At 45.7% G+C, this 19,555-nt stretch overlaps 1 protein-coding gene across 11 annotated transcripts in view; it reads right to left on the reverse strand.

Moving 5' to 3' along the window:
* Positions 1 to 3,305: 3,305 nt before the first annotated feature.
* SLC43A3 (solute carrier family 43 member 3) overlaps positions 3,306 to 19,555 on the reverse strand; it is a 918,364-nt gene continuing 902,114 nt past the window's right edge. For all 11 annotated transcript variants that reach the window (XM_069629005.1, XM_069629006.1, XM_069629007.1 and 8 more), the window contains 5 exons: positions 17,790 to 17,954; positions 16,772 to 16,891; positions 15,134 to 15,317; positions 9,115 to 9,238; positions 3,306 to 4,196 (listed from right to left, as the gene is read on the reverse strand). In XM_069629005.1, coding sequence (XP_069485106.1) covers positions 4,047 to 4,196; positions 9,115 to 9,238; positions 15,134 to 15,317; positions 16,772 to 16,891; positions 17,790 to 17,954 — 743 coding nt within the window. In that variant the 3' untranslated portion in view covers positions 3,306 to 4,046. The remainder of the gene's footprint in view (positions 4,197 to 9,114; positions 9,239 to 15,133; positions 15,318 to 16,771; positions 16,892 to 17,789; positions 17,955 to 19,555) is intronic.

The following is a 19,555-nucleotide window of genomic DNA, read 5'->3' on the forward strand; positions in this document are numbered from 1 at the left end:
CATCTTTATACATTTCCCTAGCAAACTGCCTGGAAGGTCTTAACGATTGAATGAATAGAAATATTTTAAAACTTAATCTACCAAAGACAAAAATTCTAATAGCAGGCAATCTTACCTTCGCCACTGAGACTCTCCTGCCCTCCCAATCAGGAAACTGCCACAGGCCATCATATCAGGTGGAACGTCTTGGTGGTATTATAGATTTTGCTCTCTTATGTGAACCCCAGATATCCTGTGCAGTCAAGACAGGCTGTTCCACCTCAGGTCATCTGGGCTAAACCTTTTGCAGCCAAGCAATTCTACCTTTGGTTAATTGGGACTGGACGACACCAACTGACTACACCTTGGCATACTAGATTATTCATTCAATCAACAGAAATGTCTCCAAAATGCTCCAATCCAACTCGCACCTCAAGCGCACAACTTCAAAGCTTCACAAACTCCAACAGCTCCCAATAAAGAAGTGACTGGTCTATAAAGTCCTCTGCTTTGGTCATCAATACCTTAGTGGACCTGGCCCTTCATTTCTTGTTGGGAAAAGGCATCCTCTGTACCTCGCCTAATCCTCTGTGCTCAGCTGGTTCCACCACAGCAGCATCGCTGTGGATTTCTCTTCCTTTGGTCTTACGGCTAATTAGAACCTTTCATATTTAGACTTAAAAGGATAGTTCACTCTAAAATATTATTGGCTAAAAAGATGGCCCATAATAAAAAATATATAAAACAATATTTTTAAACAAAGTCCCTATGTAAAGTTTTGAGCAAATGAGGCTCAAACTCAAAAATGTTAAGCAGTAGAAGGCATCCATTTTGTGAAATGGATGAGCCTCCTGTGCTTGAGTTAATCTCTGCCCCTGCAGCACTAATGAAGCAAAAGTCAGCCAGCTGTAATAAACAAAAGCTACCACTGGGTGGCTTTTGCTTCATTATTGCCGGAGAGCAGAGAATGCAGGCAGGAAGGCTGCATGCTGGTAAGTGCTTATTTCTTTTGTTTTAACAAAGCACTGCAAATATAAATACAACCTTGTAGCATTTATAAATGCTGCCATTTTCTTTCTAAGTTTCATGGGGAGCCGGAGGAGCCCGGGAAACTTAGTAAAGAAAACTGCAGCATTTATAAATAAAACTGTGTTGTATTTATGTCTGCAGCGGCATTCGCTTTGAGTCTCCTGGGCTCCCCGACCCGGGGGAGCCCAGGAGACTCAAAGCAGAAGCCACCACAAACAAATACAACGTTGTTATATTTAAAAATGCTGTGGTTTTCTTTGTAAGTTTCCCTGGCTCCCCCGAGCCAGAGGAGCCCGGGAAACTTAGAAAACAAAAACGCTGCATTTATAAATATAACTGCATTGTATTTGTGTCTGCAGTGCCTTTCACTTTGAGTCTCCTGGAGACTCAAAGCTGAAGCCACTGCAATCATAATTACAACGTTGTTGTATTCATAACTTGATTTCCGTAGTTTTTTAACCACAGCAATCATAAATACGAGAAAGAAAGTGGCAGCAATTATGAAAACTCCGCCAGCAGCCGGAGAAGTATTTATAATTGCTCTGCCTTTCATTTTCGTTTTCTGTGCTTCCCTGGGATTGGGGAGCACCGAAAACGTAAAATGAAAGTGAAGGCAGCCTCCTCCATGTTCAGCTCTGCCCCTCTGGCAGCATCAGCATGGTCCATTATATAGTAATAACATAACCTACCCATTTTGTCGGTAAAGATCGAAACTTGACCATACCTTGTGTGCAGTGAGACCTGCTGCTGTATGTTGTCCTGTGTGGGTGTGGTAAGCTTGCACTGCAGCTGTCTGTTGAGTACCGAATTATCTTTGGTAAAAGCTTGTGGTGTGCTGTGTCTGTCCTGAGTGTGAGGACATAGTTCCTTGTACCAGTTTGCTGAATATGAGCAAGGTTTGCATTGCACGCAGTGCTGGAAATGGAAATATTAACTGTGGAAATCCACCAGCCACTGGTACGTTAATTGGCACAAATAGTTTTTCCGGATCCGTGACAAAACTGGCCCCAGTGACCAGTGCTGATTGCACGTGCACATTATGTACCGTGTGTGAGAAGATTGCAGCACTGATTCAGCATGTACTTTATAGGTTCCTTCTGTCTGTGGGGAGGGGGGGTCGTTGAGGGGCCTCCATTGGCCCCCTCACCCCTACTGCTCTTGTGAGTAAATGCTTGCAGTCCTTGCTTGCCGATTGTGATCAAAGCTTACCCAGAGGCTGCCGATATTGTACCCACTCTGTATGGGATACTGGTGCTGCTGCTGCCCATTTTTAATGTGTTCCTTGTGTGAAGAAAACGAGTGAGATAGACAGAGTGAGTGAGAAGTAGCGTGCCTGTCTGTGTGGAATACTTTCACTTTTTCAGCCTGTGCTTTGCGCCTACCCCTGTTGTGCACGTGTGTAAGGAATGCTTGCACTGTTGCTGTCTGTGTGTGTTTTTATCTGATGTCGGTGTTTGGGTTCATGCATGATCACACGTGAGGCAGGAGCATTTGCTCCCTATTTCTACTGCACTCCAAGCTCCTACTCCACCGGCCGGGGCCGTTGCCCAGCAGGCTAAGGCTGCTGGTGGGTCAATGGCTTCCCTGTTTGACCCTTTAGGGAACTGAAGCTTCCTTTGGTGCTCTGTTCCCCTGTTCAGGAGCTCACCCAACTCTGCTCCCACTGCAGGCGCCCTGGCTACCAATACCATTTCCTAAGCTTAGGTCATGTTTTCCCTGCGAACACATTGGAGGTTGACCAAATGGACCAGATGGCCCGACTGTGGCATGGCCATACTCTCTCACTCTCCAGGGGTAGCACGTGCCACCCCAGGCCACTCCCTGGACACGCCTATGGACGGCCAGCTGATGCAGCTTAATAGACCTTCAATTGCTTCTTTCTCTGCCTCATTCCCTTCTGCACTCCTTCCTTTTCGTGACCCTCTGCTGGGGGCGGGGGTTATTTCCAGGGATTAAGAAAAGACTCTGCTCGACCCTCTACATTTTTAGAATGAGACTTTTGCAGAAAGGCCCTCAGTACAAAGAATCACAGTGTTCCAGGTGTGATGGTGTTAAGGTCCCAGCCAATGGGCTACGATGGTGGCTATGGCTGGGTCTTCTTCAGTAGGCTGAGATGGGGGGTTGCAAGGTTAGTCTGCCTGGCTGAAGCATACGCCCCCCAGTTCCAGCAGCCGAGACACACGCACACACTGTGAGCCGGCACACCTAGGGGGTCACCTCACATTCCTAGAGTAGGAAGGGGGTTCCACAGAAGATCTTGGTTTTGGGGTCATAATGAACTTCAAATAGACCTCTGCTATAAAAAAAAGGTTTATTCTATTGACACAGCATTTAACACTGACAAGTTGTGCAATGCGATATCACTTCACTCCTTCCCTTTTTAAAGTAAAAAAAATGTTAAAAAGCATAAAAACAGACGCTTAATAAACAGCTTCCGTTGTCTTTTGGTTTAAAATATAAAAAAAGTAGGTGCAAGAAAGCAGCTACAAATTCAAAAGAAGTCGACATTATGGAGGGAAAATAGGTACATTGGGAAGGCAAGAAAAGTAAGTATTGGGCAAAAGAGAAAAAAGGAGCAAGGAGATAAGACATCAAGGAAGAATACAAAAGAAAAGAGGAGGGGAAGAAAGAAAAGCAATTTAAAAAAAACTGAAAGGGCACAACAGAAAGAAAAAAAGGGCAAAAAATGAAGAACAAGAAATATGCTAAAGATATTCAATAAAAGATGCCAAACTGAAAAAAAAGAATTCCCAAAATAAAAATGAATACAAGATTACAAAGCACATCATTTTGACTTAAAATCAGCTGGTGGCTTTGGCCCATAGCACCCTGCCTGTGTGCTGTAAACTGGCACAGTCTGCTCAAAGTTCAGCGGCCCAAGGACTGGCAGGTTGTGCGGGTCCTGCATTTTACATCCAGGATGAGCACCGCTGTATCCTTAGCGTCTGATCCCAGTCTCAAACTGGGAGCGTCCAGTACAGACCCTCACCCAAGGTTAGCAGGGTGGCCCATGCCATGGCTAGTGAGGGGTAAGTGGTTCAAATATTTGAGTCAGCCTGTCCGCGTCCTTCGTCAGCCAGCATGGCAGGTGCTTTGGGTAATGCCTGCTCCCGTTTGCGGCACTCGAAGAACACATTTATCGGGTGGATGAAGGCCAGGAGGATGAAGATCAGCATTCCGATGTTCACCTGTGGGAGGAACAGAATGAGAAGATCAGGACTCTCCTGGCAGGTAACTCGAGGCGAGGGGCATCTAAGCTATGCCACCTACCCATACTATTGCACTTAAGGGATCCCAAGGAGTCATCATCTCCAAGGCCCTTCCTTCCCACTAAAAGGTACCACCTGAGTTTAAGGGAACTGTTCAAATTCTTTGCTGCTCCCCTAACACCATTGCGCCCTGCCGCAGAGTTTAAGGAGAACTTTGCTTGGCACGCACAGATCTACAACCTCCTAAACATACAATTTCAATTTTTGCGTCCCAGAGGGAAACGTGCACTAGGTAAGTGGCTGTGATAAAAAAACACAATCATTTACTCATGCTATAGTCATCACCACGAGAATGTATTCCTTGGCTTGGCTGTTTGGGTGCAGTGGGGGTGGGTGGAGAGCATGGTACGACGTCCTTTCATCGCTGGATGTTTTTTACTGTGAATTTCTTGATGAAAAAACTCATCGATTTTTTTGGGCGGTTTAGAAAAATATATAAATTGGGTGTATGTTCGGAAATATATCAAAAATTAAAGGGGATGGGTTTAGGGGGGAACCCTCCAAAAATAAAAAATACATTCAATGAGTTTTTGGGTAAAAAAATCAGCTGTAAAAAACCCCGCGAAAAAACATCCCACCATGAAATGACATGGAACCAAGAGCATAGGGAGCTGGATTACAATTTTGCATCAATCCTTTTACAACATGTGTCTACAGTGGGGGCTTGGCGCACAATGAATACCATGTGTTCCGCTCATCCTACCGCGGAGCTGGCACAAACGCATTAAGAATGGTCTGCCTGCAAAGTGGCCAGCGGGTTTGTGGTGTGCACCATCTGAATGGGCAACATTTTTAGTGTTATCTCTGCTCGGGCAGCGCACAGCAAATTCTTAAAGACCTGAGCTGGTAGGCGCTAGATTTAACAGAACCAGATTCTAGGTGAGACCAACAACCTGTCAACCCACCCATGGGATCTAGCGATGTGGCGTAAAATGACCAACCCCAAACTGTGATGGAAACATAGGCCCTGTAAGGTGGAATTCGATAAAGTTCTTCTCGTTCGAAGGCCACAAAGCTTATCAGACTGTGAGGACAGCCTGGGGCAATTTCACCATTGCTCACAAGTCGAGCTCCCGGTGCCTCTTCCACCATTGTGCCTCATCTCCTATTTCTGCAGTGGGGTGTCCAGCCACAGTTCACCTGCTGAAGCGCATGCAGGGTGTGCGGCGGAAGGAACATGTAGGGTCGGCCCCAACTGCTCAGCATTTTGTCCTGTGATCTTCCAGGGTTGAGATTACATGACGATGCTGGCAACATGGCTCGACGAGTTGAAAGCTCCATGACAAGTTGTGTGATCTGCGGGGGGGTCGCTGGATGGAATCTAGGGGATGTTAACTGAGCCTTTAAACCTTCTGAAGTGAATAAAATGAGGGAACCATCTCTGATTAGGTAACAGTTTATAATATGTTCTATGTAAAGTGGTTTGCCGAAAGCCACTATATTAATGATAGATTTGAGTCACTGTGCTAACCTCGTATCGATGATCCTACGCCTCCAGGCCTCAGTAATGGAGCTCTGGCACCCACACACAACATTCGAAATGAAGACTGTGAGTGGGAGCTAAAACCAACACCTGGGTGTCAGGCATCGCCCAGTTGGCAGGCGCTACTTCTCGGCAGCCAGGAGTGAATACACAACACACTGCAAATATAACCTTCACATGAGATGTAAGCTTTGGGTTTTTGCTAATTATGCATCACCCATTATATTTAAATGCGTTCTGGATGTGTCCCAATTCTTCTTTATTTACATTCTCAAATACTCAAAGTTAATGTCACATCATATGCATGTTTGTAATGCACCAGTTGGCCTGGGGAGCCAAATGTAGCTCCTAGTAACTGATAGTTTTAAGCTTGCCAGGCTCCCCTAGGGTAGAAGCTGGAGCTAAATCGCTCCCAGCCCCAACCAATTTCGAACCCTGGAAATTCTTTAGAATCTTTAACATTTGGGGAGAAAATATCCTCAGATCACACTGTCGTCCAGGTGGAATAAAAGTCTTTGGCGGACAGGTTTGTGTTAGTTCTGCAGTCAGCTCAAGGTGGAGGGAATACTGCAGATTTATTGATGGCCCACAAAATACGTCACAAGTCATGCCGACAAGTGTTTCCACTAAAAAAGAGTGCTTTCTCAAGGCATAACATTCATTTTCCCCCCATGTTAGCTCCCGATTCTTTAAATACCAGGTCTGTACTACTGGGAAAATATATCAACGCCTCCGGGAAAGTTCCCTCCATTTTGTATTTCTTCTCAGTGTGCAACTATGCAATGTTTGTGAGCATACTTTTTCAGGAGTCCGAGCAACTGAGGCAAACCACTATGCAAGTGATCAAAGCAAGCTTAAAGGAATTTCAGAAAAGTATGCCAAATGCTACATTTTAAAGCATTTTTAACTATTCGCTAAAGACGTTCCATCAGCTGAGTTAAGTCAACAATCCAATACTTTAAAATGTGGCACAGTAGCCAGAAACAGTATTATGCAGCTCCAGGTAAAAGTATAATTGATATACACATCAGAGGCTTTCTGCTTTGCTTCAGAAACAGCTGCTTTGCAAGGAACGGGCTGGGATGTAGTCAGCACTGCAAGCAGTAGAACAAGCATGGCAAACAACACTACCACACGTGTCGGGCCTTGGCACAAAATAAAAACTACTTTTGTTGTCCAAAACCTAGGATGACACAACGCCAAGAGTCTGAGCAGAGTGAACTTTGGATCACTTGAAAATTGTTCCTTTGTGCCTAGACTTGACTGAATGAAACCCTGTATATGGACGTAGTGGCATTCCCATTCAAGACCCAGACTCCTCATGGTCTTCAAAGACCATCTGACTTCCCCCACCTGCAGCATAATAGTTTGGAGGGGAAAGGAGTTTGCGAATCACATTTTCTGCACTAATGTTTCCCATCTGAATTCTCCCCTGAACCCTGTGGCAGATGTCTCAAGTGCAGGTTCCGATTTTCCTTTTATGTCCCACATCCAAGAAAGGTTCGAGCATGTTATTTCTAGAATGTTGTGGCCTAGTATTTTCCAACATTAAAAGTTACACCCACCTTCTGATCAGTGCCACACGTGTTGGGTCCCAATCAACAGGGGAGCTCTCCTGGATATTCATGTGAAATTGACCTCTCTCAGTCTCTAGTTGACTTGCACACTCGCACCCTTCACTGTTACTCTGTAACTTACCTCCTCATTTTCACAGACTGTTAATATTTGTATCATTCTGGTGCATCATCACCACTGCCACTGCCACACACACTGGGACTTCCCAGTCCCTGAAGGCTTGTGATTGCAGTCCTTTCACATTCATTCTGTCATTTGGTGCTTGATGGATGCACAAAGCCTCCAAGCCACACCACGCCCCCCCCCCAGTGATGCTGGGCCATTCAGAACTTTGGAATCCGCTTTTAAAACAATAATACTATCTACTAGGAAAGACAGCCTATCATGTTCTTAGGTATTCATCAATGGCCTCAGAATCCTTATCGCAAGCTGGCGTGGGGTACACGCCTTGTGACGTGTTCTGGGAAACGCAGACAATGTAGCAAATGTACTGCCTTCGTTGTTACGTCTGGCTCAACATAAAAGGGACTGCTCATTGGCCAGGTGTGGATAGACCAGAATTGTGTCTCCGAGATTCACTGGTGCCATTAAACATTCGTGAACACCTTGGTGCAGACTTTCCCAATGGCAGAAGTAATGGTTATTTCAACAAACTGCAAATCATAAGCATCTGTTCCGATGGTTCGTTGACATGCTTTAGACATCTGTCAGGTGCACGGTAGTCATAAAGTGCCCTTCTAGCAGAAAGATATTTTGCAATTGTTGATTGTTTGGGTCCTGACCACCTCTTGAGAAGTCTCAGATGCAATATAAGCTGTAATGTGCTGCCTTGCTCTGGTTCAGTAAGTGGGTGAAGTTCACCCTTGTTCTCTTTGGTCCTGGTCTTGTGTTGCCCTATTGTGTAACCACGATCTTACTTCCTCCTCCTCTACCAGTTGGATATTTCTTTGGTTCCTTTCCACATAGAATATAAAGACTACATCTCACTAGATTTAGTTCCCAGTTGTTTGTCATGGCCTTCCAATATAGTAGAAACATTGAAATCTCAATCCCGTCCATCACCCTTAAGTGAGTTTTGTTTTCACTGAGAATGATGCCATCTGAAAGTCATGTTTTGTTCAGGTTGAACCTCTTCCGACTCCTCTCCGACAGCCTAACGTGAGGCGCCCTACACCACTTTGTTGATTTCTAATCACTAACACTCAGCTGCTGGCCGAATCTTTGAAAAAGAACATGAAGCCTGTCTAAGTTGTACCAAACCCCTACCAAGGGTGTCTGTTCCAGTGACACATCTGTGGTCTTGGCTATAGCAGGTTTAGTTCTTAAAGGGCACTGTCCAATTGCCTGTCAAACAGTCAGACCTTGAGATGCCAGGTTTAACACTTTAACTGTTTCAGAATAACCTCACTAGACTTTCCCTGCCATTCGGAAGAACCTCTGTCCAGCCTGAGGAACCAACCACATAGGCCTGAAGGATATTGTGTTTGTGCCGCATTTGTGACTTAATAATGTGCTCTTATGAGGCCCATCAACGTTGGGCATGTAGCCACCCTGTCACAACATGGAAACATACTTACCTCTATAGGAATGGAACGAGAGCTCAGGATATCAGAAAAGTGAGAACATAACCCAATGTAGTCTGTCTTAATGTCAGTCCCTGCAGCTCACAACATGAAATCAAAGGCCTCGGTTCTAAAATAGCGCTGGATCAGGACTTTCATGCAGCTTTTGCCTGGACAGATATTCACAGCACGGTGCTTTTAGATCCAGGGTACTCACATAAAATGGGTCACCGCCAAGCACATTTTTCATGAGGGCAAAGCATGGGTACTGCAGAAGGGAGACAATTGCAGACAGAGCCATCACAAGACCATAGAGCTTCCCAAAGTGTTGAAGAGGAAATCTGTTGGAAAGAATTAAGCAAAATTAACTGAAGAAAGTTTGCCTTCTGAACAAAGGCCATGACACAAGTTGACACACCAATACAGCTGCACACCGGGGCACACATCACATATGATCCACCCAAAGCCAAAGCGACAATCCCAACACATTCCATGGCATGGTACATCCCCATAAGAGCCTAACAAAGCCCCAAGCCAAAACCCCCCTCCCATCCATTACTGCCTCCACACACAGACCTGCATATGCAGTATACTATGATCTCCAACCTAGAAATGCAGCTCAAGATAAATTACATATTCATATAATATGCATTATTATCCCGCCATGTAGTGTCGAGATCAAGACCCATCTTAAGTTTAAAAAATAAAAAACTTGTCACATCTGCATGGTACCAGAATGTCCTTATGGCAAATACAAATCACATAGAATCACCTCTTCCTGAGTGGGATCTGAAAAGAAAAGTGGTCATTTTCTGGTGTGTATCTCCATCCCTGGGTAACAATCAGAGGTGGTCTAGTACCACTTCAATGAAATGGAACACTAAGCGTAGGGCCTGCATTTCACTTTAGGTGCCAAAGTATTTGCCATCAACACACAAGCTTCGGTGGCAGGTGCTTAATGGGACATTAGGCATTGGTACAAATGGTGCCCATGCTGTGCCCGCTCTTCCTAGTTGGTGAGAAGCTTTTTGTGAATCCTTCCAGGAACACTTCTATCACGGGTAGCCTTGGCAGTCGCCCACTGGGTATTTTTTGCACATGATCAATATTGTTTGCTTAGGACAGCGGATTATAAACGTTCTGCTTCTATGCCCTAGCAGGGTAGACTCAAGTCGTGTGTCTCCTTGCCTCCTTCAGTGTACACATGCATTGATAAAGCAAAGGAGGAGTGGGTGTTACTAAACACACAAGGCACTTTTCTTCCAAGTCACTGAATTTAGCAACAAGAAAAGATAATCTGAAGGCATAACATGTAACAATGTGGCATGATTATTATACATGCACAGAGTTCTGGGAGCCCCTCAACGAACACGGCCAAATAACCTGTTCTATGGGAAGGTGCCCCTCCGGAGGGTCTACAATCATGGTTTTATTATACACCACCTAGTAGAATATGTTTTCAGAAAAGTTAACCAAGTCATGCCACCTCTAACACAGCTGGTGGAATTCAGTGCCTGAATTGCTTCAGTTGTGGACCTGCATTTTCAATGACAACTCAATGACAACTCCCACGAGACAAATATCCCACCATTGGTGAAAAGATCTTTTTCTAAAATTCGATTTAGAAAGACCGCTCTGACACTGCACGGAGCAGTCTTTCTAAATCGAACCGTCATGCCCCTGCCGCACACGAGTGCTCGCAGAGCCCGACAGGCTCAGCGGGACCGTAAAGCGCAGGACGAGGACAACGGTAAGTGTGTTGGTGCGTGTGTGTTGGTGTGTGTATTGAATGCATGTATTTGGTTTGAAGGAGGAGAGTCATGGGTATGGAGGAGAGGGGCAGGTGAGAATGGTAATAGCGTGGGAAAGTGGGGGTGGGTGGGTTGGAGCAAAGGGGTACTTGGGGGTTGAATACCCCCGAATTTTTTTTTTTTTAAATGGTGTTGTGTGAAAAGACCTCATTATTAAGGTCTCGGGATCTAAGATCAAAAGAAAACGGCCAACAAAAATCGGTCTTTTTCTCATGAGACCTTAATAAAGAGGTCTTTTCACAGAGAACCAAATATCCATCTCTTGAGATACAAACGAGTACATTTGGGAGGAGTAAACAAAGAAGCACAGTCACAGCATGGGTTCACCCGGAGGAGCTTTCTAGGATATGCATCACAAGACGGTTCATGGCCGTTAACGGTTGAATCAAACGCCTCCAAAAAGACTAGCATGGCTGTAGGAGCTCAAAATATTCAGCACGCTGGAAAAACACACGAATAAGAACCAACAGCACTCAAACTGGTTACTGTGGCAACATTCATAGATATATAGATCACATTTTAAAAGGTATCGTTTGCTGCACACCAACTCCCGCAGTGAAATCATCCGTTACTTTTTATAACATTAGGCCGCCTCATTTCACAGATTTATTTTTCCTGTACACCTCCACCTGCCCCATTACGCCGGTCTCCTCGTTTACTTAACTAATTACATTATCACTCCGTCCCAATTTTCCGAGCAATTTGTTTTGCGTGGTGGTTTAACATCTAATCCCTTAGGTTGAGGTGACCATCAGAAGGGTCACAAGGGCCTACATTAGCACCCAGGCCCGAGGGGTGCATGAGTGCTGTGTGCTACACGCAGTTTACATCTCGTGGCACTCAGCAGAAGAGTGGGCACACACATGATGAAAAAGAAAGCAAGCAAGAACATTCCTGGGCATATTTAAATAACCAAATTCTGTGACTTCAGGAAACATGCTGATAAACTGCGTGTCCTTGGGTTGAAATGGTAGAAGGAATTCTGCTTCCATCTCAAGGGTCATTCCAAGAGATTCCATGAACTGCCTCCGTCTTACCCATGTGAGCGCAATGATTGTCAGAGACGGTTAACCACCAGTGTGAGCAGTCAAAAGCTTGAGAACATGTATTGTACAAGCTTAGCATCATTGGCCAACAAGCAGAAAAGAGCTGGAAGCAGGGAACTGATATATCAGATTCTATTTGCTTATGTTTGCGGACGCCAATACCTTAAATGCAGTTGCCTAGGTCTGGCATGTTCAGTGCTCATTTGCAACTCAATGTGTCTCCTGTGTTTGCTACTCTTTTGGTGGGCTTTGCTACTACGAACAATACTTTCCCAAAGCTCCTGTGCCTTTCTATAGAACCATTAGGACCCTGCCTCATTCTGTTTTACAATCTAGTGCATAGTCTTTCTGTTCTACGGCAAACTACCCTGCTCGTCAGCATGGTCTCCAAAGAATGAGGGCAGACATCCCTACCCTGTACTGTCTCTCGGTGCTTACTAACAGCGATAGTCTGGGTACATCCACTGAACCCATTATGCTTGACCGCGTAAGAGGTTCAGGTCATATGACCAGGTACCAGGCAGTCCCTCTCAGTCACTGCAACAAACGCAGGGAACTTACTCAATATAGCAACCAGAGCGCCTCTGCATCAGACTCCTTTGCCTCAGTTTAGTAGGGAAATACACCCCATCAGTCTACTCTGTTTGCCTCTTTTCTGTAGTCAATTAATCCTTCCGCATCTCTGGTAGTCCATTCCTTATGCTGTGGTAATGGTAGTTTGAATAAAGATTTACCTTCTCCCTTCCCCATGTATCCTCCCTTCCACATGGACACTGTCTCTGCGGTTGGGATATGTCTGACTGAAGCATCTGTGAAGAAGGTTTTCCTCATCACCTATTACTGTTAACATGCATGTCACTTACACATTCATGTTCTGTTATGTTAAAGGATATTTATACCGCGCACTATCACCACCTGAGTGGTCCCCTGGCGCTCTGGCAGATCTGAAAAGCAAGAGGGTAGGGTAAGTTAGTAGGACTGAGCAGGAAAAGCAGAGAAGAGCTGTGATGTGCTGTTGGCAGCTTCAGTTCGGTTTACACCGTTCGCTGAGCGCAGGTGTGGTTTTTTGTCGGTAATTGTCAGGCGCTGTTGTGAGAGGCTATATGAGGTATGTTTCGTTGTTGCAGTGTAGTGAAGTGTGTCTGGTTTGTTGTGCTGTATAGGTATGCTTGTGTTTTTTTTATAGTTTGAGAGGTGTAGGCAGAGGGATGATCGAGATCACTGCTATTCTAGTAGTAGTAGCGTGGGCTGAGTAGGAGTTTAGAAACCAATACTCATCCCTGTACTTTTGCAAGGCTGTAGTCATTTCATCACACTGGTGACAGCAGTGTGATCCAGCAAAGACTGCGCCTACTTCTTAGTGCACCAAAATAAAAGAACTGTGCAGGCAATGCTAGAAACATTGACAGGTATTTTTTGTAGAATGGAACTGAACTAACACAGATACTGTAATGCTCTTGAAAGTCAGCGCTATTCGTGATCTGTGTCAGGACTGAGGACTCCCCTGAGGCAGTAAGGTTAGTAAGCCAAAAAAAAAAAAGCCTTCAAGATTTTGATGAAGCAAATATGACTGAGGAGGCTGTGGGGACAAGTAGTGACTGAGCCCCAAAGCAAGGTACCCAATCCAGTGGGGGCACAGCATAGGAACAGGACAGCGACAGCCGTTTGTGACATTCTTCGCAAAGACAGGGTTAGTGTGGTTCCCCAAAGCTTCCAAGTCTCAGATGGGTCCCAGGGTAGTCTCACAGTAGCTAAGCTAGCTACTAGACACATCCTTCTGGTAGCAATGAAGTCAGCACTAGCAGAGTGGAAGTAGATTGATGCTGCAGTTGCGCAAGTTAGAGCTTGAGTGGTAGAGGGATGTCCGCAGACAGACCTCCAGTGAGTAGGGAAGTACTTCAAGCCGAGACTCCCTGATAAGCCCCTTAATACAACCCTATCAGGCAGAGAAGGATATTTTTGATTGGTTTAAGGCACTGGAATTAGCATTCCGACTCAAGAGGTGGATGAGGGATAGTGGGGTGAAGCCCTGAGGAGTTGCTTACTGATCCAAAGCACTGTGTTATCATTCAGCTGGCTTCCAAGGAAAGGCCCAAGTACTCTGAAATGAAAGCATCCTCAGGAAGGTTTGCAAAACCTCAGAATACCACCTCAGGAGTTTTAGAAAATTCTCATATTTTTGAGGCATTTGCACATTGTCTTTAAAAAGTATGTCAATGGGTGGTTGACTGGAAACAAAGTCAACACATTGGAAGGCATGTATATTTTGGTTGCATGCAAGCATATTCTTAAAAGCTTTGATGCCGAGTTACACCATTACCTTGTGGGCAAGGATATATGAGACCATAGAGTTGTATGTGTTGTGGTCTTGTGTGAACATTTCATGACCCTGGATGTTCACCTTTTCTGTCCTTTCTAGTTCTTTTTTGAAAATTCATCAAAAGCGTTCACTCTACCTTCAAATCAGCTATGCCCTTCTGAAGAGTTGCCTTATCTGCTCAGCCACGCCACCCTTCTGGAAAGTCAGGCTAACTCAGAGGAAATACACTGTAAACCAAGTAGGCCGATATATCCGGGCCATAGAAATACTTTCCACATAAAATCTTTCTAAGAGATGCCGAGGCAGGTCTTAAGATCCCCCCCCCCCGCCCCTCAAAAGCCATAGACGGTATCGTTTTTGAATTTTCCTTAGCTAACTTGTGCCCTTTTGTGGTTTAAGCGCCTCTCGTTTCTCTCACCTTTGGGCTTGCGAATCTCATCCGGCTGTCATGCCTGGTCCTAAACGTTAGACCTTGGCAGAGATCACAAGAGCTTTCCTCGTGTGGTAGAAGGAGGTAAATATAAAGTGAACGAGACTCCAACATCCTCCCATAAGCATTTTACACAGATCTTAAAAAGTGACATATTTCTAGCGCAAGGCTGCCACCTGCTGTAAAACTAAAAGAAACTCAGCCTTCAGACCCTACCATAGTCAGTCGTACAGCCAAGTAAAAGAAATGTAGTGCGAGACACAGCCCACATAATAAAGGAGCCTCTGCGTCAAATTGGCTGTCCCATAGTCTCGATTAAACGAGACCCTGGTGAGCCAGAGTCTTGATAAGGGCAACACATACAAACATGCTCTCAAACATACAGATTGCCACACACACACACCTCAAGCACCCCTTCAAAGAAACAAACGCATACCCCAACTCACTCACTCCCAAAAAGATCTTCAAATAGGCATACTCTTGCCCCTCACCTTCCAAACACTCTCATACATAAGACACCACACACACTTACACATTTACATTCAATCCCCCCCCCCCCCGGATGAGGCTGTAATAAGGATTAGGACGGGCCACCTCACATTCCCCGAGTTCCCTCCAGCAATACTCACGCCATGGCAAGGAAGGCTGCGTTGCCACCAAACAAGAAGGAGCGGTTCACCACCTGGAAGATGAAGGTCGCATACTGGACCGACAGGATGGGGATGGCAGCAAAAATTGAGAACACGACACACTGCACACAAGTGATGGCCAGCGACAGTATAGAGGAGCGCAGGTCATCCAGCATGTTTGAGGCTGAGGAGATAAAGCAGAAGACCACTGTTAGGAAAGAAGAATGCTCAGGGCTACAAGGGGAAGCAAACGGCTGTCAGACAGGCAGCACGCCTGGGGTTAAAGGGAAATGCAACTACTGGAGGTGAAGCAGCGTGGCTGCTGCTAAGAGGAAACTAAGCTGCTGTAAAAGTAGATAAACTGGCGCTGAGCAAAGAGCGTCGGTGAAAGACCTGCTCATCAGGGATGGTCAGAGAAAAAACTGCTGCCAGTTGAGCAACATTCCCTGAGCTGGTAGTGATGAAAGACTCAAGACACCTGCGAATAGCGCATCCCCTCCAGTTCTGAGGAGAAGGAAGACCACGGTCATTTCCGATGCTGGGAGGCACAGCCGCATGCTTTTGCTGGTGCTTTGTAATGTGCCCACTGTGGGCAAGCTGTTGTATGACACCAGTAGGCAAGGATCGGGGTTGAAAGCCCATGGCGGAAATGTTCGAGGGAGCAAAGACCAAAGATTATTTTTCTGAAATAAACTTTCGACCCCAACCACCCACATCCCCTACTTAACTTGTGGCGGCACACTTGGCTGTGTCCCTGTGACACCTGTTCCCTTTCACTTCTGTGATCAGGAACCGGCGCTGCAGGGTCCTTTCTTCTCCCCCCCTTTTTTCACTTTTTCGGGACCCCTCACGCACAATATAATGAGGAAGGCTGTGGCGGGGGAGACCCCCGCAGCCCCCGCCACCGAATGGGGAATTTGGTCAAACGTTTCAGCCGTTCGGAATTTTTGAACGGCTGAAATTCGGCTAAATCTCCCATTCAGTCTTTTTATCTCAGGCTTTTTGGGTCATTCCATAGGCAAGACACTACTGTCAATAAAGCAGGAGGTGTGCTACCAGTAGAAGAGAGGAGTACTGAAACAGGGATTGAAAACTCTGCCTAATAGAGCAGTACTCCCGTACTGAGGGGAGTAAACGTGGCTGCCAATGGAGAGGACTGCTGTGCATGGACCAAGGGGATTTGTGGCAATAGAGCTACACAGCTAGTGCTGAAAAGAGAGAAGACTAGTGTAAGACCACGAGCTACGAAGAGAAAGCAGCGAATGTCAGGGGAAAGAAAAGACTTGTCAACAGGGCAGCATGGGCCCACACACCAGGTCACCTGAGGCGAAGATCACATTACAGAATTGTTTGGGAGCAGGCAGCTGGCAGAGTGCCCCCAGATGCTACATGCTCCATTAGGAAAGGATGAAAGAGCCCTTACATTGGCAGAGGGCGCCCAGATGTCACCTTGGCTTTCTTCTGGTCGAATGAGAAGGAGGCTGGCAGATCATCCAGAATTGTATCTTTGAGGTCACTGCACATTAACGACTGAGCCGGCTGCCAGAGGGTACCTGGCCCAGAGTGCTCACTTGGAACTGGCTGCCAGTTGTTGCCTGTTGCGAGATGAGGAGCTGGCAGAGGGGCTCTGGGCTTTACCTGGTGTGCCGGAGTCCTCCTTCTTCCCACGCTTGTGCCGGTCCATTATGAGGCCATTCCAGGGGGCACAGAACACCGCACACAGCTGGGTAAAGGCAAAAGCGTTGGTGTACGAGCTGACTGTGAGGAGGGAGGAGAATAGAAAAGCGAGGGAGAAAAAGCTTAGTTACTGACGAGAAGTACGCACCTGTTTACTATCCCCGTGTTCACCTTCTCCTTTAGTGCCCCTGCCCACGTGCCGCTCTTTCCTTCCTTTTGACCCTAGTCAGCCACAGGCTATGTTTTCTCCTCCCCATACGCCTTTCCCATGTCCTCTTTACTCTACCATGCCCCATCTTCCTTTATTTCTACTACAGTCACCTGTCCGCCCGCCCGGACCTCACCTTGTGTGAACAGACACAGAACTGCAACCGATGACTCCCTCCAGTAACCTCCATGACCTGTCCCTGGACAGATGTTTGGGGCCTGAGGCGTCTAACTCCCCACAGCTCGGTGAAGACATCGGACAGTTATTTTTAGAAAGGTATCATCCGCCCTTAGAGCAGCTTGTGAGGGTGGACAGAACTTGAATTTTGGACACCAAGGGTATCTGTAGTTTCATCTTCTTGACAGCCTCATTAGGACTGCAGAACATGTCCCCTAATTAAAACTTTATTCTTCTGTATCAAATTACATCCATAGTTTACTTGGATTGCTGCCCCTTGTCACATAGTTTTTTTTATTTGTTTGTATGTAATCACTAGTATCTTCTCTATAACGTTGTCTTTTCTTGTACTTTCTCCTAGCGCCACGATGCTCGCATTTGCCAAATACGGATCTTTCCACAACAATGCAACTAAATGAAATCCTAACTGACTGCCTCTTGCACCACCCTTTACTATCTCCCCTTTGCACCTTGGCCACTTTGCCTTCGCCTTGAGCACCCTTTCCCTCACTATCCCTTCCCTAGCCTCCTCCTCTACCCTTCTGTCCTTTGCAACTCGTCCCTTCCCTCCCTCCCTCCTAGACACTCTCTTACTCAAATTTTGGTCCCCGTGAGAGAGGTGGGTGAGCATGGGGTTCAGGGTCCCGATGAACAGGTAATGTCGCAGTTGCATGACGGACATCCACACCAAGTGCCAGGCAAAAAGGCAGGATAGCACACAGCTACGGAACGTGGCCACCGGTGGCTCCGATGATGGTGCTGTAGGATAGAAAAATGATGGTGAAAAACATAAGGGAAGGCAGAGAATGCAACTCTCAGGTTACTATCCGCACTGCAGGATATCATGGTCACACCAGGCAAAACTATAGGAGTATTGCAAAACCAATGAATGACAACCAGCAGCAATCTATAAGACCACAGGTCTACGACCAGCACCACTGCCTCAACAGGACAGTAACAAGAGCACTGCAAGACCAATGAATGACAACAAGCAGCCTATAAAACCACAGATCTACGACCACCACTACTGCCTCAACAGGACAGTAACGAGAGCACTGCAAAACCAATCAATGACAACAAGCAGCCTATAAGACTACAGATCTACGACCAGCACCACTGCCTCAACAGGACAGTAACAAGAGCACTGCAAAACCAATGAATGACAACCAGAAGCACTCCGTAAGATCACAGATCTACGACCAGCACCGCTGCCTCAACGGGACAGTACTAGAGCACTTACTTATGACAAAGAGAACCACCCCAGAGGAGAACAGCATTACAACGGCATCTCGATGACGAGCCACACTACCTTAAAAAAGTGCAAACCAGGACAAATAATGGAAAACATCACAACCCCACTAAAGTGATGTGCAAGTTCTCTGAAAATCTGGACCATTTTAACCACAGACCATGCAAGCTAAGACTACGCTAACAAAGAATTTCATGTTTTTAGTTCTGGTTGTCCTTTCAAGGGTCCCCTTAATGTTTTACGTACCCCCTCTGGGGCAAAGGAAATAACCCTTTGCTAGACAGGGGGAAATGGAAGCTATATGGATAACATTCAGTGTTTATAAAAGTGCAGAACATTCTATAGCGGGCCAAAAATGCATCAAATATAAGCACACAATCTGAAGAAAATATAATCACATTTAGCCAGGGAGACTTTTCAAATGCAGAATACATAGATGCACATAAATGTACTACAGTTGCTCAGCAAGAGTGTAACCTGATAATGTTTGAAGAACCGAACACTGCCTCACTCCCATGCACCCCTGAGAGAGCTATGTCAAACAAAACATACAGCCAAACGGAGACAAAAATAAAAAAAAACTACTGACGATTCAAAACTTAACAGGGCATGATCAACACTCACTGCACATTAATATAACACATAACCTCACAACTGAATTGCACACTCGAATATGAAGCATGCTTCTGTGAAAAAAATAAATACAAATTTTGCAGAAATCCAGAAATGCAAACAACCTAACTAAACAGTCATGAAACACATCAACGCACAAAAAGCAAAAGGAAGCATATTAAACAATGTCGGTCGCCTCAGGATTCTTGAGTTTCAGGCTGCTGAAAGGTACTGATTTCACAGAAGAAATGGGTCTGGCCCTCCCCAGGACGAAAGTGACTGAGTGGACAGCGTACACGAAGATTTTCAATTTCCGAAAAATAGCATCAGAAGTTGTCCGTGATAGAGAAACGAAAAGGGTCTATTAAGAATAAGTATTACTGATGACCTGCAACAATGAATGATAAGCAACTGATGCCTAATATAGAAAATGAGTACCTGATTGAAAGGTCTCCTGGAGTTCTTAATCAGTGACCTCAAAGGGTTCACATAATGACCT

This window comes from Ambystoma mexicanum, chromosome 12, assembly GCF_040938575.1.
Source record: "Ambystoma mexicanum isolate Mex_15411 chromosome 12, UKY_AmexF1_1, whole genome shotgun sequence".
Lineage (NCBI taxonomy): Eukaryota > Metazoa > Chordata > Amphibia > Caudata > Ambystomatidae > Ambystoma > Ambystoma mexicanum.